At 42.7% G+C, this 22,499-nt stretch overlaps 3 protein-coding genes across 5 annotated transcripts; 2 read left to right on the top strand and 1 right to left on the bottom strand.

Annotated features, from left to right (window-relative positions):
• Nucleotides 1-6,525: 6,525 nt before the first annotated feature.
• On the top strand, nucleotides 6,526-8,527 carry LOC115587986 (transcription factor jun-B-like). 2 transcript variants are annotated; one of them, XM_030428217.1, is made up of 2 exons: nucleotides 6,530-6,982; nucleotides 7,263-8,527. In XM_030428217.1, the coding sequence occupies exon 2, from the start codon at nucleotides 7,301-7,303 to the stop codon at nucleotides 8,195-8,197; it is 897 nt and encodes a 298-aa protein (XP_030284077.1). In that variant the 5' UTR covers nucleotides 6,530-6,982; nucleotides 7,263-7,300; the 3' UTR covers nucleotides 8,198-8,527. The 2 variants fall into 2 exon arrangements, with proteins under 2 accessions (XP_030284067.1, XP_030284077.1); XM_030428207.1 differs by having other exon boundaries at nucleotides 6,526-8,527.
• Nucleotides 8,528-9,637: 1,110 nt separating this feature from the next.
• prdx2 (peroxiredoxin 2) lies at nucleotides 9,638-14,133 on the bottom strand. Its single transcript, XM_030428230.1, has 6 exons — nucleotides 13,989-14,133; nucleotides 12,857-12,978; nucleotides 12,551-12,704; nucleotides 11,678-11,800; nucleotides 11,377-11,507; nucleotides 9,638-10,028 (listed from the first exon to the last, which is right to left on the bottom strand). The coding sequence occupies exons 2-6, from the start codon at nucleotides 12,957-12,959 to the stop codon at nucleotides 9,946-9,948; spliced, it is 594 nt and encodes a 197-aa protein (XP_030284090.1). The 5' UTR covers nucleotides 12,960-12,978; nucleotides 13,989-14,133; the 3' UTR covers nucleotides 9,638-9,945.
• An 865-nt stretch (nucleotides 14,134-14,998) lies between these two features.
• LOC115592492 (protein Wiz-like) lies at nucleotides 14,999-22,176 on the top strand. Of its 2 annotated transcripts, none has more exons than XM_030435325.1 (9): nucleotides 14,999-15,099; nucleotides 15,664-15,736; nucleotides 16,545-17,042; nucleotides 17,250-18,008; nucleotides 18,494-18,856; nucleotides 19,233-19,447; nucleotides 19,555-19,705; nucleotides 19,806-19,953; nucleotides 21,240-22,176. In XM_030435325.1, exons 2-9 carry the CDS (start codon nucleotides 15,724-15,726, stop codon nucleotides 21,394-21,396), a joined length of 2,304 nt encoding a protein of 767 aa, XP_030291185.1. In that variant the 5' UTR covers nucleotides 14,999-15,099; nucleotides 15,664-15,723; the 3' UTR covers nucleotides 21,397-22,176. The 2 variants fall into 2 exon arrangements, with proteins under 2 accessions (XP_030291185.1, XP_030291176.1); XM_030435316.1 differs by having other exon boundaries at nucleotides 16,542-17,042.
• The last annotated feature ends 323 nt before the right edge of the window (nucleotides 22,177-22,499 follow it).

The following is a 22,499-nucleotide window of genomic DNA, read 5'->3' as shown; positions in this document are numbered from 1 at the left end:
CCCACCTCTTCTTCCTGATCCACGAGTCCTTGAACAAATCTGACTCCACTGGAGCTTTGTGTAGCTTAATGAGGTGTAAAACAAATGAAAGGCCCAGATGGTGCTACGCTGCCTGATAAGATATCATGTTTTATGTGAGTTATATGGGTATTTAATTGTATTTATAATGATAAGGGCTCATATGTGCCACGGTTAAACTACACTATAGACTATGTCACAGAACTGTGAGCAACCTTTTAGTCACTTACAGGATATCAGCCCTCATAGTTTCAGAACAAATGTATGATGTGTCCTGTTTGGGTGCGTTTGCAGAGAAGGGATTGTTTGGCTTCTTACTCACCTCCGTCGCTTTACTGTTATGTTCATTTTAAGCAAGTCTATGACCTTTCTGGGACCTTTGCGCCTGTTCTTTTTTTAATTGTAGCGCTTATCCACCTCGGGCACTTTTCCCAAAAGCCATAAAAAACTAAGTTTCTTCTGTTATTTATCAGGAAGCAGCTCACTTTAATGACTGTATTAAGCTCATAGATGCACATTTGCAGATTTAATAATTGTAATAAAATAAAACTGGGTTCTTGCCACACGAGCTGCACAGCTCTTGGGACAGCAATGTCTTTTTGTTTGGTTGTTGAAATAACCGAACAACTGTTGGTTGGATTATCATGAAGTTTTGTATAGACAGTCATGATCCCCAGAGGATGCATCCAGTTTACTTTACAGAAATCAGAATCAGATTAAAGTCAGGGGATCACCAAAGTATCATCTACTGTTACTAGCAATGTCAAAGTTTCAATTTGTCCAAACACTTGCTAAACTACTTTGTCTTTGAGAGAATGTTGACAGGCTAGCATTAGCATTTAGTTGAAAGCACTGCTATCAAGCCTCCAGGAACAGAACCAGGCTTTCAAGACAACTTTGCGTAGTGGCCAAATCGTGTTATTAGATCATGTGCTGCACTGGGGCCCCAAAATATGTTTTTTTCCCCCTAAGCTTAATTTATGAAATGTGTGTCAATCACTCAGTACATTTTTGATTTGTTTCACTACCAGTATGTGAGCCATTTGGACTGATAACATTTTGAAAGTCTGAAAAAGCCACAAGACTAAATATTTTATCCCTATTTAGGTTAAGCGGGGGGCTAAACCAGGAGTTAGCTGAGTCTCTGGTGTACATGCTCTATCAACCACACAAATGGCAGATGCGGGTATTTCTTTCCCCGGGAAGTCTAATTTTTAACGGCTTCATGTGCCACTGGGTAGCTTTCATAGGAATGAACCAGGCTTGACCCCTGACATTGTATCCAGATTTCTATTGTTACACGTTAAATGACTGCTTTCCCAAGAAAAAACCCTCAAACGCTTGCTAGTGTGACTATAAACTGTAATGTAATTAATACTAACAAGACAAAGAAGATTGCAGACTCAAATAGTGTTGACTGAAATATATCATAAGAATACCAATAACCTCACATTTAACACCACAGTTTCATCCCCCACTCATAATGTGAAGTTCACATTTTCGTCTTTTTCAAAAAAAAAAAAAAAAAAAAAAAGAGGCAACACGAGCCAGCTCAATTAATAAACCAAATGGGCATGTAAAATCAGATTAGACCTAATTAAACCCCCCACTTCCTGCTGTTTGCCTTCTTTACAGACTGGCAGAGTGACAGGGAGTTTAAGCATCCGTGTAGATGGAGGGGAAGTGGGAAGGACAGCTCCATATGCGTTACATCAGCCCAGGGGGACAGCTGAGTCCGACTGTCTTTTCCTGCCACACTCATTTGGCCCCAGCAATCATCCTGTCTTGTGCTAAAGGTCTCTCGTCGCTACAAGGCTCCTTGGCACTATCTGCGAGCTACAGACGAAGAATATGCTGATTAAACATGCCTTCATTAAAGCGATTACATGCACAAGGCGGTTCAATTTCCCACGGGCAGCCAAATAACGAAGAGGGGGAAGAGGAAGAAGCAGGCTTTTGGTGCAGGCATGGGGGCTCAGTTCGTGGAGGAGCGGGGGAAAAGAGGAAATGCTTGTTAGCGTTAATTTAAGTGACCCACACAATCTTTAAGGAGCGTATTAAGTCCTCTGCTTTAATATGATGTGTGAGGGAGTGAGCTGTCCGCTCCTCGGGGGGACAGCCAGCTTTTTGCCCTGGCGAACACCCCTACCTGACTCACCACACCTACAGGCCGCTTCCAGGTCATCGAGCTTCCAGCGTGGAAGACCTTGCCAAAGACGCAGGAGAGGCGTTACTTCTGGTTCATTTAATAAAGCCGGCCAGTGTTTTAGAGCCTGAATGAGCTGTGGAGGTTGCGGTGGGAGGCATGAAGGACAGGAGGGAGTTAGCGTTGGGATGAAGGCCAAATGAACATCAGCAGCTTTGAGGCATTCCTCAGATTTGTCCTTTTCTGACTTAAGTTTTGTATTTGAAGTGAGCGAAGTAATTAGACAGCGAGGACAACACCAGACGGGATCCGGCCCAGTGAATTGAAAGCATTACGATTCTTTTAGCGTACTTTAAAACTCCAAATCACTATTTTCACTGAACTCCCACTTATTTCCTTTAAGCTCAGTCTGACTTAAATAATTACCGAACAATTTAGTGATTCAACTCACACTGTGGTTATATCAGCTCCGTCAGCAAGGCCTGGCAGGTTCCAGATAATTGATTTCTCAGTAAAATAAAAAATTTGGAAGCATGATTCATAACTGAACAAGTATACGTGTCAGGTTGGCATTGAGGACTTTCTTATAAATGACACCTTTGTAAAGTCTGTGACAAATGTAATTATTTTCTCTCATGCATACCGGCACAGGCTTCTGCCTCCCACAGTTCACCTCATCAGAGCCTTCGGTCTCTCTCCAGGGCACAGCTGGCCATTACCATTTAGGCCTGTGAAGAACTCATCGCCAATGAAGAACAGAAAAGGTGCCTTTTTATGGTTCAGCCACAGGCGCCTATATGCCCCTTGCTGCTTTCATGATTATTTTTTTCTTATTTCAGCTATTTATGCTTCTTTTGTTCCTCGTTCGCCATATCTGTCAACCTGAATCACACCAGGGCTCAGAGACAGTGACAGAATTGCATGTATGAGGTGTTTGAACTGTGCTTCTCTGAATTTTGGTGCACAGCCCCATATAATCATGTGCATGCGAGCAAGGAAATTGTTCAGAGCCTCAGAGCCAATTAAGGGCCTCAAAAAGGAAAGTCACATGTAAAGATTCCATAGTGGAGTTTCTAGTGCAGGCGAATTTTAGCGCCAGAAGACCTTTTTACTGTTCCTCACTCAATCAGGCTTAAGGGATGAGACTCTCACAGAATACAGCATCCGACCATTTATAAATCACATCATTAAGCTACAGATTTGTAATGATTAGTCAATTAATCAATTAGTCAACTGAAAGAAAAGGAATCACTAACTCATCACCAACACCAATTTATTTATTTATTTTCTTATTTCATGCATATGAGGTTTTGCCTTTGTATGGCTTATTGATAGGACAGCTTCAGAGATGACAGGAAACAGGATTAGAGAGAAGGGGGGTGACATGCAGCGAAGGGCCCTCGGCTGGGACTTGAAGCCGGGGCTGCTGCGGCGAGGACAAAGCCTCTGTACATGGGACGCCTGCTCTACCAACTGAGCTAATGCGCGCCCCACCAACTATTTTAATAAGCATTTAATGAGCATTTTTTTTTGAGAATTTTTTGACATTTCATTGACCAAACACTGAAATGTTTCAGGAAAAGTTCACCCAAATATGAAAATGCAGTCATTGTCTATTCACTCAATTAGCAGTGCAGCTAGCTCCGCTACCTTGTGGGTGTTGGTGTTTGCACCGCTAGCAAGAGCTTTGGACTGCTGGAGGGAACACCATGCATAGAAGTCTTTCTAATTTTAGCTAGTTTTTTTTTATGTTTTAGACTAATATTGTTACTTAATACACCTCCAATCAATCATGAAAATAGTAATGAGTTGCAGCCCTACCAATGAGTAATTTATTTATCATCTAATCTAAAGCAAACATTTATCAGTATTGAGCCGCGTGCAATAAGTGGTGACAGTTTTATAATAACTCAAAGCAATATAGTGACCTTTAGCTGGTGGATGAGGTCAGTGAAACTGGAACTGACCACTGACTGATACTTCACTCTGTTTCCCTGAAACAACTTCTGTTTCTCTGTTTCCCCTGAAGTTTCTCCTCAATGACAGGAGGCCTGACCTACACGCAAGAAGACCGTTCAGTGGGAGGAGCCTCGGCCCAACTGACCAGTGCACAGCAGCTGGCCAAACTGCTGCCTCCCACTCCCACACGCTGAGGAAGTGCACAGGCTGATGTTGCCTCACATATTCCAAATAAATTGCTTAATGCCTGCAACGTTACAGAAAACACATGCAAACTGGAACACCAGGCTCAAAGGTCAAGCCTATCACATTATATGAGCAAAAACCCAATTTAAACTTTAAAAGAAGAGTTTAAAAAGAAGAGTAAAATGTTTTGGGACAACTTAACACAACCAGATAGCCGACAAACACCCATTAAAGGGCCACTCCACCAAACTCACTGTACTGGAGTACTGCTCAGCCTGTGAAAACACAGGTATAATTTCATCTGTGGCTCTGCATGGGGCTTTGTCAAGACTGGAAAATATCCCTGATGATGTCAAAGTGAGGTCATCAGGGTATTCTCAGCCTTGGCTTGAGAGTAGAGCTGGGCGATGTATTGACATTGTATCATTATCATGACTTTAGGCTTTATATCATCCTAGATTTTGGATATTGTTATATGTTGAAGTGGCATGAGTGTTGTCTTTTCGAACTTTTCTGAACTCACCAGACTGTTTACTGATGATTATTTATCAGAAGTCTCATTCAGTTAATATTTTGTGAAAGCACCCACAGTCATTCCTAAAATACTGTCGCACTTATTTCGCTTTGTGTTGCCCAGTCCTCACTCTTGTGAAGTGCTTTCGAGAAGATTTGAAAACACTGAGATACATAAAAATATCATAACATTATTTTCAGGTCATAGCGCCTAGCCCTACCTGAGGATTCTTTTTGTCATGTGTGTACAAACTGAGTGGTGCAGAGTTTGAGAAAAGTGGGCCTTTTGGAGGCACTCTGCATCTAAAGAAATATGCTATTAAACTGCATCATGGGAAATGTAGGACTAAGAATTTTCTGGAGCTTTACTATGGACAAAAAAGTTCAGATATCTCAGCTTCTGCTCCCCTGATTCTGTCCATTCTTTTTTTAGTTGTCTCTTGTAAGGCTCACTAATGTATGACAGCACGATACTTAATTGTTGGAGTACATCTTTAAAACCCACAGGGTCGACTTTTCACATCCCTAAATGGTGAAATGCCCTCACTGAGATCTCTCGAGTTATCTGCGCATAAACACTGCAGACTGATTGCCCAGTTAAAACTCTGTGATGCTCCCTTTATATTCAGTAGTCTGGGAGAGCTTAGGTTCTTTATGATACAGAGAGTGAGATCATCATGGCTGTCAGTGTTGGGTGAATAATTCCTTTAATTTAATCTCCAAGATCAATTAAGAAGAACTGTATCCTCCAGTCACATTACTACATTTTTAAATATGGGTTGGCTTAAAAAAACAACATTGATGGATCAGGCGCTGCCATAATGAGAAACAAACCACAGACGCACACACATGTGACCTGAGGATAGGTATAAACGGGAGGTTGGAAAAGTCGAACTAGACGATAAGAACGTGCGTGGGCGCACGGGCCTCTGGGAAGTGATTCAGGGGTCATTACCATACAGAGGAAACAAAGACGTCTTTTCTATCAAACAGGTGTTCAGTTCAGGGGGACATGTCTTTACCCTCGCATACCTCCAAGGCTCTGTTATCTGTTTACGCTCCCGTTATTCCTATAGTAACGTTTCAGGTTCAGTGCGCTTAATACAAATATATATATATATAAAAAAAACAGTGAAGTAGAGGAGGAGAAAACAGAACTACCGACTGGCTGGAGTCAGGTCCAGTTAGTCATTAGCCTCTACCACTTCTTAATTTTTAATGACACAATTACCTCACTCCTAAAAAATTAATTACAGCGGTTGTTTTTTTTTTTGTTTTTTGGCGAGCAACACTCCTTCCGTATCTCCTCCTCACCTGATTATTATCTTTAAATGCTGTTTTTGTTAATCACATGACCACATAGTTCTGTCTGATCACCGTGAGCGAACAGATGTTTGCCTCGGCCAGACACCTATTGTGTTTCGTGCATTTTCTGAGGACATCACGCCCAAGACTTTTTACGCCACCTCTCCATCCTCTCCCTGCCTGCGGGGCTGAAGGAGGGCAGCGGTGCGCCTCCTCCGCCTCCCACATCCCGAGGAGCTGGAGGCGCGCCAGGATGGGATAGGCTTCCCGCTCCTGTCAGGGAGGAACCGGTGCGCCGGGATATCCAAATATGGGCTGGCCGATATCAGTTGGCTGGCGTGACTCAGCAGCAGACTATATATCCTTACCCATAGGATTGTGTCGGGATTTGAGGGGCAAAGTGGTTGTTGGAGTGGTCTGGGTGTCCCCGTGAAGTTGGAAAAAAGCACCCTGTGTTGTTCGAGCCGTGCGACACGTTTAAACCGACGTGTTGATAAATAACAAGCGGTGCGGATGTGAACTTGAGGTATTTTAGTGTACCTGCTTTTGAGTTTTCCCCCACGCCGATAGGCCTCGTCTTGTTTACTCCTTGTTCCTGGCAACAACGTCATCGATCTGCTTGACACCCCGGAGGCAGGGACTACAAAGGAAAAACAACCAATCAGCAGCCTGGTCTCAGCGCGTGTCGTATAAAGCGAGCGGAGCGCAGCGGGCGCCTCACATGAAGGAGGAAACAAGCGAAGCTCACACTCAGAGCAGGAAAGAAAAGACAGAACAAACAGAAAGACTCCTACTCACGAGCGGATTGAAAACATCTGAATTAGTCACTGGACTCCGCTTTGAATCCCACTAAAGGTACAAATCGACGACTTGGTACAGTACAGTTCCACTATTTTGGAAGTTTTGCTCTGTTTTTTTTTTTCTTTTTTTTTTTTGATAGATTTGATCTTCAGTAGAATAATACAGCGGGACTTTGTGCTCTGGATTCAATCATTTGGGACACTGAAGCCTCGGTGTCCAAGCAGCATCTTTTGCAGCGCACTCTTGTATTTGACTGTCTGAATTTGAAATATGTCCACAATAATGGAACAGCCTTTTTATGACGACTCGTTTCTCTCTGCTTATGGCCATCCAGGCGCTGCCCTGCCCGACTACAAGCTGCTAAAGCAGAATATGAACTTGAACTTCTCCGACTCATATCGGAACTCAAACTTCAAGTCACAACAGCACCTGCGCGCCGACAGTGATTTCTATTCGGCGGGGACGCAGGACGTGGGCTCCCTGAAGCTCGCCTCTCCTGAACTGGAGCGACTGATCATCCAGAACAGCAACGGGGTCATTACTACCACGCCGACACCTGCCCATTTCCTCTACAACCGGGGCATCACCGAGGAGCAGGAGGGCTTTGCTGACGGCTTTGTTAAAGCGTTGGACGACCTGCACAAGATGAACCAGATGGCTCCTCCAAACGTCTCCATCGGCACCGGTGGAGTCGCCTGCTCGGCTCCAGCCTCCGTGTTCGGCTCCTCCATGCAGCCAGAACCGCTGGAGTACACCACCCTGGGCAGCTGCGCCACGAACCCCAGCCTGTCCTCCGGAGCCAGCTATCCCTCCACCACCATCAGCTACCTGCCGCACCACCAGTACCACCAGCACCCCCAGGCCGTTGCGCACGGATCTCACCACTTCCAGCACTCCCTGCCCGGCCTGGGCATCCACTCGCAGCGGTTCGGCGGGTTGAAGGAGGAGCCGCAGACAGTCCCCGACATGCAGAGCAGCGAAGGCGGGTCTCCGCCGATGTCCCCCATCGACATGGAGAACCAGGAGCGCGTCAAAGCGGAGCGCAAGAGGCTGAGGAACCGGCTCGCAGCCTCCAAGTGTCGGAGGCGCAAGCTGGAGCGCATCTCTCGTCTGGAGGACAAGGTGAAGGTGTTGAAAACAGACAACGCCGGACTGTCAAACACGGCCTCTCTGCTGCGCGAGCAGGTGGCCCAACTCAAACAGAAAGTCATGACACACGTGAGCAGTGGCTGTCAGCTCATGTTAGCGCCCAAAGTCAAGTCTTATTGAAGAACGAAAATGCACTTTGAAAAACACTGGACAATAACTGCACTGACAACACAATGAACAATGTCTTTACACAGAGAAAGAACTGGACCAATTGAGGTTTCTTTGGCTGAAAGAAAAGCAGCCAGACAGAAATCACACAAGACTAAAACACTTCGGGCATTTTTGAACAAGTTATTAAAAGTGTCGTCTTGGCTTTGCCTGTTTACATTTTACTTTATTTGTGAGTCATTCTTATGTAAGTTATTTGTGTTTGTCAGGTTGAGCCTGGCGAACCTGTTTTTTTTATTACTTGTACAGTATATATTTAAGTAAATGAATTTATGAAACTGAGAAATGTGTTGTTGCTTCTTATTCAGGTCATGTGTATTTCACAACGTCATCTCTTACGACGTATTATTCTCGTTAACATCACCACACTGTTATCAAAGTTCTCGCCGGTCAGCAGTTATAATTTGTAGCGGCAGCAGTTACTTGACGTTGCTGACGTCCCAGCGTAGGATAGTTTCCGTATTGACGTACATACGTCAGTCCATATATGGTCAGTTTTGCTGGCAAACGTCACATCACGAAAAGGTTTCCGGGAACTCCCTCCTACACTGCCCGTCAGAAGTGCTGCGCTCTCCCCATCACGCCCCCTTCACACCACAGTGCGAGTGTGTGTAAATGAACAGGTTTGTCAATGAGTGGCTCAGTAGAGTTAAAGGGAGTTTCCCCATTCTGCTTTCAGTTTCCCAAAACAAGTCGCGAGAGCGCTAGTACAGGAAAAATGGTTAGAAAAAAGTTCCACAAAAACATGAGAACAGTCTGTGTGATAAGACTCGGAGGCAAACACGGTGGCAGAAATACGAGAGTACAGGTGGAAAAGTAGAATTCACATGTAATGGAAATAATTAGAAATTGTATAAACTTTGACACAAAAGGGATTAATATTCTCACTGTGTTAACCTTCAGTTAATAAAACATGGACTGTGGTTACTTAGGTGTCATTATCCAATGGGAATAAGTGGAATAAATGCGATTATTACTCTGAAAAAGGATTTAAAAACATAACGGAATACATATGGATGTCTATTCTCCTCTGTTGCGACACTCATAAAGGTCTGTGTTAGATCAAATCCAGCAATCCAATCTTTCCCAACGAGCTACAGTGACGTTTGGCAATGTTACATTGTTCTGCTGAATCAAACCACAATAATTCCGACATTAACAAAGACTTCCCAGCCCTGTGACGTACTCAGAGCCTCAGCCAGGCACAGGGCCCAGGACTTGTACACCAAGGTAATTCCAAAAATGTCTGTTCGCATTATGATTTCAAGTTGAGAAGTTACACACAAACACGTACCTAGAACAGATACAGGAAGGTTTATGGCTCCACCTAGAGGACGCAACTAGAATGACTTTACATAAGTCTTGATGTTTGTCAAACAAAAACACACTTGGTCACAATTTTTCCACTGTTTTAATAAAGATGGTAGCAAATGATTCAATACAGCAAGGAAAAATATTGATACTTTTTCTGAAAAAACGAACAAAACTATACTTTCAGTGCTTGAGACTATGAGGTCGCCCCACCAATTGTAGACTGGACGTACAAAGATAAGCTTTGCAACAAAGGATGCATCTAACAAGTTCTGGCATTTTGTTGGGTTCAATATATTAGATTGGACGCCATGAGATACTGCTTTACAGGGACACCTCATCCGAAGGCAAGTGCTACGGTTAGGAAGTCAGCTCGAAGACCTTCACATTTACTGCTTGGAGAAGAAGGTTTTGCTCTTCTCAACATCAGGGATGATGGTGTCGCTGCCAGGTTTCCAGCCAGCAGGGCACACTGTAAGGGGAGGGAGAAAAGAACAAAGTTCATTACAAGGTGCCAGTGACAGACTTTGAACTTTACATACACTGAGGAAAAACAGGTACATGTGCAAATACCCACAAAGGAAGGCCAGCAACGCAAGGCCCTTTCTACAAACTAACTGCCAAATCAGTTTCCAGCTACGGGTACAATTATCATTTTCTCATTCATTATACATGTGCTGTGCATAGTATCTAAAATTACAGTTACAAATTACAGTAAATGATACATTTAAATTAAAAAACAAACACCTGCAAAACATGCAGCATTTAAGTATTTATCAGTTGCTGATGACTGAATTAGCAGATGCTTAAGCTACAAACATTATGTTTATATTAAAAGAGCTAAAAAAAAAAAAAGAAAGAAAGAAAGAAAGAAAAAGACATGGATTGACTATTTGCATGTAATACTGGAGTGTGATGTTCATTGTTAATTAAATCATATAGGAACTATTTTCTTTCTATGATCATCTCCACGCAGAAGGAGGAATATATCATGAAAATGCTCACAAAACATCTGTGAGCAACCTGAGTAACCACGTTAGAATTTATGGAAAGAAACATTGGGCCTCATTCATGAACCGTTCTTACGAACAAATTTGTTCTTAAGTCCCACTTACGAAGATTTTATGAGATTGTGGCATTCATGAATTTTTTCTTATCTAGGATTTTTTCTTAGGCAAGAACAAATCCTACGAACACTCAGGAGTACTCTTATGCACATTTCAGTGCCGAAATGTTGGCATGGTTGTGTTTTCTCCTCTTGTGTAGTTCAATAAAATGCAATATTACAGTGATAATTCTGTCATATTTATTCATTTATTTATTTATTTCATATTTTTGGTCATTTACAAATAATTTAAATTCTAAAATAAATTAAATGTGCCAATGATTTAAGATAAATCAAGTAAATTGGAAACATGCCATCAATTAGTAACCCCCCGACCCTATTTATACGTGGCACTTCTCTATCCAAGGCCCGCAAAACAATGGCATATATATTGCTCCTGCGGCTTTCATCAATGTAAGAACACAGCTGCGAACAATTCTGAGGCTTACGAACGAGTTGGTGAATCTGACGTAGGGTTTTCTTAAGGAACCTCTTAAGAACAACTTAAGAAAGAATCTAAGAAGATTCTTAAGAAGATATTGGTGAATGAGGCCCATTGTTCTCAAGTTTTTCCAAATGTCCTTTCTGGCACTCTGAGCACCACAAACCAAGTGCCAACTAGTCCTGTTATATTCAAGAGAAGGCTGACATCTCTACAGCAGACATCTCAATAACTCTGCAACTTCCAACTTATATTTTGATGGATTTTACTCACCTTCTCCATGTTTGTCGGTGTGCTGGAAGGCCTGGACAAGGCGCAGAGTCTCATCCACAGAGCGACCAACAGGCAAGTCATTGATGGTGATCTGCCTCAAGATGCCCTTGTCGTCAATCACAAACAGGCCCCTGAGAGGCAAAAGTGATGGTTACAGTATTGCACAAAATTACATCTTCGCCCTTTTGTCCCTCCACACTCAGTCAGTGCTTACACTCAGTCATTATGGTGGTAATCATAGAGCAGAGCAAGTATTACATTCTAGCAAGTTCCCACAAGACGGTGATCTCAGCTGTCTCACCTGTATGCAATGCCGTCGTCCTCCTTCAGCACACCGTAGTCTTTGGAGATGGTCTTGGTGAGGTCTGCCACCAGGGGGATTTTCATGGGACCCAGACCTCCCTGCTTCCGTGGTGTGTTGATCCTGAAGGATGAAAATTACAATTGGGTTGGCAAATTAAAACCCATTCAGTGTTGCACAAAGAGCAAAAAACTAAAAAAACACAACCACCTTCAATACCATTATTCTTAACTTGATATACCATACATTATTTCAAATAATTAAAAATCCTCAGGACAGATTAAATGCAAAACAATTTTTTAATAAATTAGAAGGTCAAATCATGGCCAATCTGAGGTGAGATTCACACAGAATTTGTCAAATGTAACATTCAAGCCCTTAAACAATACACCACGCCTCCAGAACTGTGCTGAGTAATTCATAATGTCAGTCGAATGCCTCTCGGCTTTTGATTTCTTTGAGAAAGTGCAGTTTGTTTAAGGGACCGTTTACCATTTCTCAGTATAACAGTACTCAGAACTTATCAAGACTATGCAGAAGCAGCACAGTGAGAAGAGATAAACTGATAAACTGGGGCGGATGTTGTTTCACATCTACCAAAAACCTTCATTTTTAAACAGAATAATTTAATATTACCAAGAAGGACATCCTGATCTCAGCAAGTTTATAATCTAACCTGAGTTCTCATCTGACATTTAAATGTTTCTACAGAACACTGCTACCTGTCGCAAAGAGTAAAAGAAAAGGCAGCTTTGCTAACTCAACTTGCTGACACACGTCTGCTGCAGGGACATCATTTTTCCCACAGCACACAGTAACGCAAATTACAGTAAGTCTAGTCATTATTTCCTTCCAGTTTGGAGGAATTCTCACCATGCCAAATGACTGAAGTGAGAGTCTACGGAGCAGCCGATAACCTCACAGCCAGCACTACGGAACTCGTCCGCCCTGTCGCTGAAGGCCACGATCTCAGTGGGGCACACAAATGTGAAGTCCAGGGGGTAGAAGAAGAAGACCACATACTTCCCTGAAGAGCACAGGAGGAATAAAATGAGGTAGGCATTGATTCTGGTTAACCCACATTAGAAACCAAAGAAGTGGTAGTAGTAGTAAGACAAAGTTGTAAATACCTTTATTAATATTTGTGTACAAAACCTATGAGAAATAACTCTTCATTACCTTTGTAGTCTGACAGCTTGATGTCCTTGAACTGTCCATTCACTACAGCTGTGGCGCTGAAGTCTGGGGCGGGTTGGCCAATCTTTGCATTTCCAGCGGACATGGTTATTGGTGGCAAACAACTGAGAGACAGAAATAGCACATATAGCTAGTTACTGGAACATTCCTGATGCTCATAGATCATTTCAGCCAGCTAGAGACTGGGGGGCACAACCTGGAGCTCTGATAGCAGTGAAACCCTAAGGCATCATCAGCCGAAGAATAAACGTGGCTCTTATACCAAAAGAGACCAAGTGCTTGAGGCGTAACCACCCTGTGTTTGAAGCACACTGATAATTGGTGCACTGCTCAAAAGCATGTTCAGTTAGGCAAACCACGTAAAGTCACATGCAAGTCATGTTCAGCCTGCAGGGAACAATAGCCTGTTAAGAAGCTTACATAACCATGATAGGCACAAACCAATAAAAGAATACTTGTTGGACATATGCACATGTTTTTATAAGATGGATGACCATGTTTCTATTAAAAAACAAGACTGCAGTTTAAACCTTTGCAATTATATAGAAATGCAGAAGTTATCAATTATACATAATACTGGTCCAACCAGGCCTTCACAGCGTCCATTACGTGTTTAGTCTTTTAAATAGCTCCAGTATGCGGATTAATGATCAACGAGCACATTAAGGAGAAAATCTGTATTTGTCATAAGTTTAAACAAAATAAAAAAAAAATAAATAAAAAAAAAAAACTAAGACAAAGGCAATAATCCTTTGTCGTCTTGAATGATTTAGCTACAGAGAGAGTGCCACACATTGGTCGGTCAAAGTTCAGCAGTGTTGCTCAAAGCATTACATTTCAAGTCCAACAGGGTGGGGGCATTGTCCAGAGCTGCTGCAGGCTGCAGCACAGGGACAAAGAAAGAGCCAGAAACAGGCCCAAATACTTAAGAAGGAGAGGAGCAAGTGACCCGCACTGCCTGGTTAGCTTAACGTTAGCTTTATGTTGGAAACCGGTTTTCCTTGTCGTCCTCCTTTTCAAGGATAAATAGTTGCTACTCCTGGCCGAGCCGTGCAGACATACTGTTAACTTCCGACAGAAAAGGAACCCCACAAACATGTAATTTCTGACTCACCTGTCTTCAAGTAACGGCAAGGAGAAGTTGGCAGAGCGGAGGTTTGCTGCTGGCAGGAGGAGAACACTCAAAGGAGGACGGCTGCGTGCAAGAAGTAGGCAGAGCTAGCTGTAGCCTCCGGAAGTCAAACATACGTCCTTCAAAGTAAAAATGAAATCATGAAATTAGATTGTGTCTTTTGTACCTATTTTGTATCTATAGAAGGAAATATCATAACTTGTGACTATTGTTATTATGGACTGAAATACCCAACAGGACATACAACTGTCAAAACATATTCATATTGAGTCCCAATATTGCAGTTTTTCCACAATTACTAAAGGGTAACTAACTCCACCATTTTAACACATTAGAGTGTGTTATTGTGGAGGCCTCGGGGAAAACACCAAATGTGAAAAGTAGTTTAAAGCTTTTTGTGGCTCCATGTAATTTGATGAATTGCTTCCAGTGATGTCACTCAGTGCAAAGTTGCCTTGTCGGTAATTGTGGTAGGCACCAGGTTCTGAAAAGCAGTCCACCTGCATTTCACTGGCACTGCATTTCTACAACACGATTTGACTCATTATGGGGAGTTTGAAAACAAATGATCAAAATCAGTAAAGCAGAACAAGAAATGTTTTTTGTTTTGTTTTGGGTTTTTTTTATCCGCCAAAACCTGGCACTGAGACTGAGGAAATGGTGACATGAAATACAATGAAATGTATTAATCAGGGTTTAGTGATGAGTGGATAGGAAAAAAAATTGAGACCTTTAGGGTTCTATTAAATATAAATATGTTGTAATTTGTTACATGTTGAAAGACAAAAGCACCTAAATACTAACATTTAATAATAAATGACACGGAATTATGACCAGCTCATGTTGCTATAAAACAAATGAGTGTTGATTTATTTTATTTTTATTTTTTAATAATAAAATATGTAAAAGGAACTACTATAATACTTTTTCTAGATAATCACTGGATGGCACACTTGGTCACCTAAAAGCTCAGGCATGACAGCCTCTGGGCTTTTATTTTGAAAGAATGCTGCATAGAGACTATGTGAACTTCCGTCATTCTTGTCAGCAGCAGTGAAACTGATGTTCTGGAGCTGACTGTCCGGGCTTTTCGGTAAAATAACTTTTATATGTAATTGGCAATTGCAGTGAAGTGTCCATGACAGGGCGAAGGATGTGTGTCTCGTCGCTATTTCGATAAAAGGCAATGAAGTTTGAGCTAGCATGCAGCTAACGTTAGCTTGCTTCCTTAGCAAAACAAAGGGTGCAACAGAGGTATAACGTTACGAGCTTAGTTGTCTTTGAAACCTTTAATTTAACTGATGCTTCAGCCACTTACAATTGTATACTTGGTATATTGACTTGTGATGTTACACAAATAGTAATCGGGAAGTCTACAGTGAATGCAAGCAGTCATCCAAACGTGTAAGATATTTCTTAAGAGGCTACTTTTTGTCGCTAGGTGACAAAGGTGTGTACACGTAGCGCTAATGCCATCTTTAGACAATTTACTGAAGGATTTCCCCTCTGATCAACAATTATATAACAAACACGCCAAATGTAAACATCTAAAAGAAAAAAAACTAGCCCCTTTCCTGGAAAGAGTGCCGCCATCTTTAATGTTGAAACCAGAGTTAAGTTTTTAATTTATATCACCCTCTTTCACTCGGATACACAGGATCTAAAGGAGGTCAACTTTTTCACCCCTCAAAATAAGCCCTCAACATCATCAGCAACCATGGAGTCACAAGGTGAGAGACACTATACACTGTAATTGTGTTTCCAATAATTACATTATTTCTAGTTACATTGTTAGAAAAGCATGTGCTGTCTATCCTTGTCAATGGTATGTCATCGGTCATACACTGTGATAAGAGCTCAAACATAGTGTCAGAGTGGATGGGATTGTTAAAGAGATTTTCTTTTGCTTTTAACAAAACAGAGCCTTATTTTGTGTTCAATTTAATGTACTATACAAGTATATCCGATGTACCATATGCATTCAGTTGTGTATAACACTTCAGTGGGGAATGAACCTCCCTTCCAGATGTGAACGATCCACATTAAACACATTTTCTTTGATAATGTTGTTGTGCAAATGTTTTAGCTGGTACATTCAATCATTTTTCGTCATGGTGGGCCACCTCCTCAGTATTTAGGGCCTCAGCAATCTGTGGCCTCATTTTTACCATACTGAAACGGATCCTAGTGAATTCCAGAAAGTGTGATAGAGACGTGCAGATTTCAAATTGTGAAGAAAGAGAGAAATAGTATTGGATGATAAGTTAAAGTTCATATCTGGATACGAAGTTGGACTGGTCCATCCCCACTTATTTTTGTTCATTGCCAAAATATCACATAAATGATCAAATCTTTACATAAGCAAAAGTATTGGAGCAAATGGCAAGACCTCAGTTAGTATAATTGATGTTTGTTTGTTTGTTTGTTTGTTTATTATAAAAAAAAGTTGGAGACCTTTTCTTCTTCTTGGCTATAGACGGTGACTGAAGTTCCCCCATTCAATTTGTAATGTAAACCACCATTTGAACTTCCCAGCAGCAACCCCACAGCCAGTCATGTGTGAGGTCTGTGGGACGTACTTTGAGACACGCAGAGGGCTCTCCAGCCATGCCCGCCTACACCTGCGACAGCTCGGCGTGACGGTGTCCGAAAGCAGCGGAGCCCCCATCGACCTCCTCTACCAGCTCATCCGGGAGAGAGATGGCTGCCTCCCCAATTTCAAAGCAGACTCTTCTTCAGCTGGGCCGGCAGCTCTCAAAAAACCATCCCAGCAGAAGACCGAGACGCCTTCAGAACCAGAGGACAAGAGTGCCTCGTACAAAGCAGGGAGTAGAGTCGTGACGACTCCGGCCAAGATGGATCAGGGATCTCCAGCCAGACTGAAAGAGTCAGCAGCGCCTCTCCTTCCCTCGTCTCCCTCCGGACCGAGGCTGGTTGAGTCTAGAGTGAGTGAAGACAGCAGTTCATCCGGCTTGGAGCAAACACCAACAAAGCCACTGTGGGCGCCGCTTGAGACTGACCGCCCCATCACCTTAGGTATGGCTGGATTCTGAATAGATATTTAAAGGAAATGTTGAAAGTACTGAGGGAAGTAGCAGTTTGCGCAACACAGAGATTTAACACCCAGGTACCTCGTGATTATAGTCAGGCCTGAAATCAATTAATGTAACACTGTTGTTTTTGTCAAGCTACATGATGGTATTGTCTCGGTGTAACTGTGCACCTTTTACTCATTTTCTTTAGACACCAATAATGAGGTCCACGTCTGCCAACTCTGTGGCTGCTGGTATGAGACGCGTAAAGGCCTGTCCAGTCATGCTCGTGCCCATCTGCGCCACATTGGGGTAGCTGACAGTGAGATCAAGGGCAGCCCCATCGATCTTCTATACCGGATCATGGAGGAAGAGGACCTTAAGCCAATCAACAGTGAGCGATCGGAGGAGCTAACCTCAAGCAATCCTCCTAAAACCTCCTCCAAACGACCCTCCAGTCTGTCCTCTCCGCCCAGCAAAAGACCTAAAACATCAGAGGACTCTACCTGTATTCTGTGCGGGGAGAAGTTTGAGAATCGTAAAGGCCTGGCATGCCACGCACGGTCTCACCTGAATCATCTCGGGATGGTTGACCTGCCCGGGAAAAGCTCTGCAATCGACACCTTGCAGGAACTGGTCAGCAGTGGCGTGCTAGAAGCTGTACGCTCCCCCAAAACTAAGGGTGCAACCAGCTCATCTGCAGCGCGGGCTCTGTCTCCTATTCCAGGCCAATCGCGAACCTCCTACCTCTCTCCAAGCCCTGCAAAGTCCACTTCTCAGTCTCCATTTAAGAGAGCCCCAAAGGCTAAGAAAGGCTTTCGGCTGGCTGTGGACCCCCTTCATAGGAAGCCCAAGCCAGAGCCTTTGGAGATTGAGGTGTTTGTTCACCCGCAGGGATCAAGCATGGAAAGCAACTCTCTTGCACAGAAGTCGCCTGCTGCTGCTGTGGGTTCCAAGGCTCCTAATGCAGGTAGGGCTGCAATTTACAATATTTTTTATTATCTATGAATCTATGGGATTAGTTTACCAATTAATTTAGTCCGTAGAATATCCAAAAAATGTGCTAAAGTCCAAAAACCAAAGACTCTTTATTTACTTTCATAAATGACACAGAGAAGCAGCAAATTCTCACATTTAATAAGCTGGAACCAGCAAATGTTTGTCATTTTTGCCTAAAACTGAATAATCGATTATCGAAATAGTTGCTATTCATTTTATATTTATCAACTAATCATTGCAATTCTAAATACAGGTAAAGCAGAGAGCCTAACTAATCTAAATTAGTTGTTTGGTTCCATATCATTCTCCTACTTTCTCCCCTTGAGTTAATTTTGGATTCATACTCTCAGCAGTTGTTATACACCACTTATGTTTTGCATTTTTTCATTACACAGCTTGTGTATGTACACCAAAGTTTGGATGTAACCTCTTAATTCTACCTCCACCATTTCTCAGAGTCCTCCACAGATGTACAGTCCCCACCAACAGTCCTCTGTGATTTCTGCGGCCAGCTGTTTGACACCCGCAAAGCCCTGTCGTGCCACGCCCGTGCCCATCTGCGCCAGCTCGGCCTCACCTGGTCCATCAAAACATCCCCAATCGATCTCCTCAAAGAGGTCATGATGCATGGCTCAGAGGACAGGAAAGAGTCTGTGGCTAGTGGGTCATCAGGCAAAGCTTCGTGGACCCTACAAAGCTCCAAAAGGTCCCTGGACAGCCTCCAGTCTGGGGAATCGGCCAACAAACCCTGCAGCTCTCCTCTCGATTATTCCATGAAAGAGAAATCCCCGTCTGGCAAGGGTGGGGCCTCGCACACAGGTGAGACATTATTATTACCACTATAAAGTAATAGTCAAACAATTTATGACGTTTGACAATCATGTTGTTATATAATGGTGACTCACACCACTGAACATTGAACATGTCTTAAATCTTTCTCACAAACACTGTCCTGGTGCCATAAAGAAGAGCACAGTAAGGCATTCATTTTACGTTGACCTTATCAGCAAAACGGAGCTCCTCCTCTTCTGTTAGATGAGATGAGATCACTCACTGAGGTAGCCAGGATCAAACAGGTTAAACTCATGGGAATACACGGCAAATCACATTTTTTACACAGTTATAACAATCACAACCCCATTCCCAGATCTCTCTAATCTGTCACTGGTAATCTGTTCTTGTCCTCTTGTCTTAGACACATCCTGCGAGCTTTGCGGGTTTGATTTTGAAAACCGCAAGGCCCTGGCGAGTCACGCTCGGGCCCACCTCCGACAGCTGGGAATCATTGAGTGGAAGGCAGATGGAGCGACATCGCCAATCGAACTCCTCAGTGAGTTGATCCGCAGGGACCCAGCCAAGGTAGCAGCAATAACCCGACGCTACCGTATGGGAGACCTCTACATCAAGAAGGTGGGCTGCGTTTTCGAAATGTGCTCCCAGCTATTCAGATTTGGACATAAACAAACAAGCTATAAGCAATATTAATTCTGAGTTGTTGTACATGAATTTTCCTTCAGTCCCAGAGAACCACTGCTTCGCCCTCTCTGTCCACCGACTCTGACTCTGTGTCCGGCAGCAGTCTGAAGCCCCCTGGTGCCGGCTCCTCCAGGCAGTCACAAGGCCACGTACGGTCTGCCCACGGCGACCCCGGCGTGCGCTCCCCAAGAGGTGAGAAATGAAGGATAGCTGCACACAGATGCACTGTAACTCTACAACACTGTACTTTTATATTTTTAACTTTCTCCAATACCTGTCTGTGTGGTTTCAGGGGTCCATCCACCGAAATATGTAGTGCCTGCACGGGGAGAAAATTCCCAGCAACCATCACGGTCAGGCAGCATTCCCGCTCTGCTGCCAAAGCCCCCACTAACACCGCTGGTCAAACTGGTGGGCAAAGTCTACTCCCTCAAGTGCCGGTCAGTCTGCACAGTATATCATCAAATTCCCATTTAATTCACTTAAAAATAGACCAGTAGGGGTTGTGTCTGTGGAAAAGAAAAGCAGCAGCATGCATTAGCAGGTAATGAAGATAATGTTTTTTTTATATTACTCATTAATTTGGTAGAGCTGACAGGGAATGAGGTGACAACAAGTCGCCTGCTGGGTTCTAACAGGAGATGTGGGCTCTCAGTGGCTACATTTACATGCACAGAAAATTACCCCCGTACAAATAGATAAACAAATAAACAATTTTCCTACAAAGCTGTTAACATGAAAAGAATATTCTAATAATATTCCTGTTTACACGCAGACTCCCTCTTTTATTCACTTAACCGCCTTCTTGAAAAGGACGGCACTTCGATAATTGCCCCGGTTCCGAAACATGTGGATATCCAAGGCTCAGTCCTGGTTTCCGCTTTTCAGCCCCACACTTTGTTTTCAGCCACCAACCCTTGAAACAGAGTTCATTAGTTGCCGTCGATGGCCTCTATGAAAATGGAGGCGGCCAGACATTTCCGATATGCTGTGGTGATTTTCTCCTCCGTCACTGTGGCAAACCAATAGTCTCACAGTGTCAGTTGTCATTTATCTGATGGAGATGGATAAACATTGAAGTCAATCAAGTGATCAAATAATGATTAAAAAAAAAAAAAACACTGCTTCATTACCCGGATGCATATCGTGAATGCACATGCCTTTATAATGTTCCTAAAACTTGAAGGAAATGTCCCACATTTCAAATTCATTCGGATTCAGAAAATACTGTCATATCGAGGGGAGAAAAAGTGGGATATTTGTGCACATGTAAACATAGTCAGTGTCCACGTCACAGACCACTAGGCCACACACGCCCTCGAAACATCATTCTTGACTTAGTAAAATGCTTAACGATCTTAGCCACATGACATGCAGCAGCCTTCCACCGGGTCGTCCTTTACAATTTCATGCTGTGCAACCAAAACCAAAACCAAAACCACAGAACTTTATTTTGATTTTAGTGGAGATCCCAAACTTTCCAAAGATACAAGATTTACCGAGTATAAAAGTGAAAAATGATCCACTAGATCTTGAATGTTTTTAAATAAAAAAAAAATAAAAGCCATAACATATCCATGTTGTGACACGGTCAGACGATGTAGGATAAGATGACTGATTGCTGTTACTTGATTGGAAGCAAGAGGGACTAACTGAATGTTTGATGGGTTGACTTGACAACAAACCAACAATAACGATTTGCTCCCTTCTCTGTGCCGCTGTTCAGGTTCTGTGAAGAGGTGTTTCATGGACCTCTGTCAGTTCAGGAGCAGTGGATCACACACCTGCAGAAACACATCCTGTCACTGGGCTACAAAGGCAAAGCATCCCCTCCTGCTGCACCGGTGGCAGCTCCAGCCCTCGTCCATCCAGTAGCTGTGTAGTCCACGAAAATCTTTCTGTCATCAAACAACGTCTTCTTTTTTCAAATATCATGTCAGTGTCGAGAACTAGTGTCGTAATGTTCATGTGGGCGTCACAAATTGTCAGAGCAGTACAAATTAGATGTCCCCTCTTCATCCTGGAGAGGGCAACCATGAGCCATATGAGGAAAGCAGCAGAATGTAATCCACTCAGGTAAAATCCACCAGATTCAATAGATCACTATACTGATTTTGGTATAAAACAGAAGATGCGTCATCGCTCATTTTTATAAGTAGTGCTTTTCTCCTCTGCTTCATTTGATGTGTAGATGTTCAGTATGTTTGAGTGTGACTTAATGTTGGTGTGTCCCACACTGAGAGGGCGATCTCGGTTGGTATTTTCTGCTTCTGTTTTTGTCCTACTGAGTAGACTGGTATGGTCGTTATATCACTGTGATATTTGTCTCTTCTTAACAAGCCTTTATATTTAATGGAACTTTGTTTTAAGTAATTATTTTTCATGTGTCACTATAAATCAGGAAGAACACATTTTTTTTTACCAATTAAAATATTATTGAATAACACAACAGTGATACCAAAAGGTCAGACGCAGAATGTGTGCATTACTGGTGGTAACTCAGGACTGTAATGTCCTACAAATTGGAGCCTCAGCCACTGTGGTTCCCTTCTTGTCATTTTCTTCAGGTATGACTGCTAATCATCATGTAGTGTCTTTCTGGTCTTTTTACATTTCTTTTTTAACACTTATGTAAATTAAATTCTGTCTTGTATTTAACCTTATAGTGTATGAAACTTGTTTTTTTTTCCTAATGCAAACCAGTGAACAATTTATTAATACCTGCACCTCACCAGAACTTCTTCCACAACTGCTGTTTTTTTCTTCTTCTCTCCAGCGTTGTTAGATGTCGTATTTCATTCCATATTTTAATAATTTTTGTGGCATTTTATGCCTTTTTAGTGTAAAGTAGAGAAAATGATGTTAAACGAGGGGAGAGACAGAGAGAGAAAGACATACAACAAAGGTTGGATACATGTTGCAGTTCACAGAGGCCACCTCAGGCCACAAGTCTTATTATTGTTCAGCTCTGGGACCCTGAGAGCCA

Source organism: Sparus aurata, chromosome 1, assembly GCF_900880675.1.
Source record: "Sparus aurata chromosome 1, fSpaAur1.1, whole genome shotgun sequence".
Lineage (NCBI taxonomy): Eukaryota > Metazoa > Chordata > Actinopteri > Spariformes > Sparidae > Sparus > Sparus aurata.
This window is presented reverse-complemented; position numbering and strand designations above follow the sequence as displayed.

Excerpts from the sequence above, each read along its gene's own strand:
- LOC115587986 (XM_030428207.1), top strand. The coding sequence starts at position 7,199 with ATGTCCACAATAATGGAACAGCCTTTTTATGACGACTCGTTTCTCTCT.
- prdx2 (XM_030428230.1), bottom strand. The coding sequence starts at position 12,959 with ATGTCCGCTGGAAATGCAAAGATTGGCCAACCCGCCCCAGACTTCAGC. Across the intron at positions 11,801-12,550 it reads CACTTCAGTCATTTGGCATG|GATCAACACACCACGGAAGC; the intron begins GTGAGAATTCCT and ends TTCATCCTTCAG. Across the intron at positions 11,508-11,677 it reads GACGACGGCATTGCATACAG|GGGCCTGTTTGTGATTGACG; the intron begins GTGAGACAGCTG and ends TTTGCCTCTCAG.
- LOC115592492 (XM_030435316.1), top strand. Across the intron at positions 18,857-19,232 it reads GGGTGGGGCCTCGCACACAG|ACACATCCTGCGAGCTTTGC; the intron begins GTGAGACATTAT and ends CTCTTGTCTTAG. Across the intron at positions 19,954-21,239 it reads GTCTACTCCCTCAAGTGCCG|GTTCTGTGAAGAGGTGTTTC; the intron begins GTCAGTCTGCAC and ends GCCGCTGTTCAG.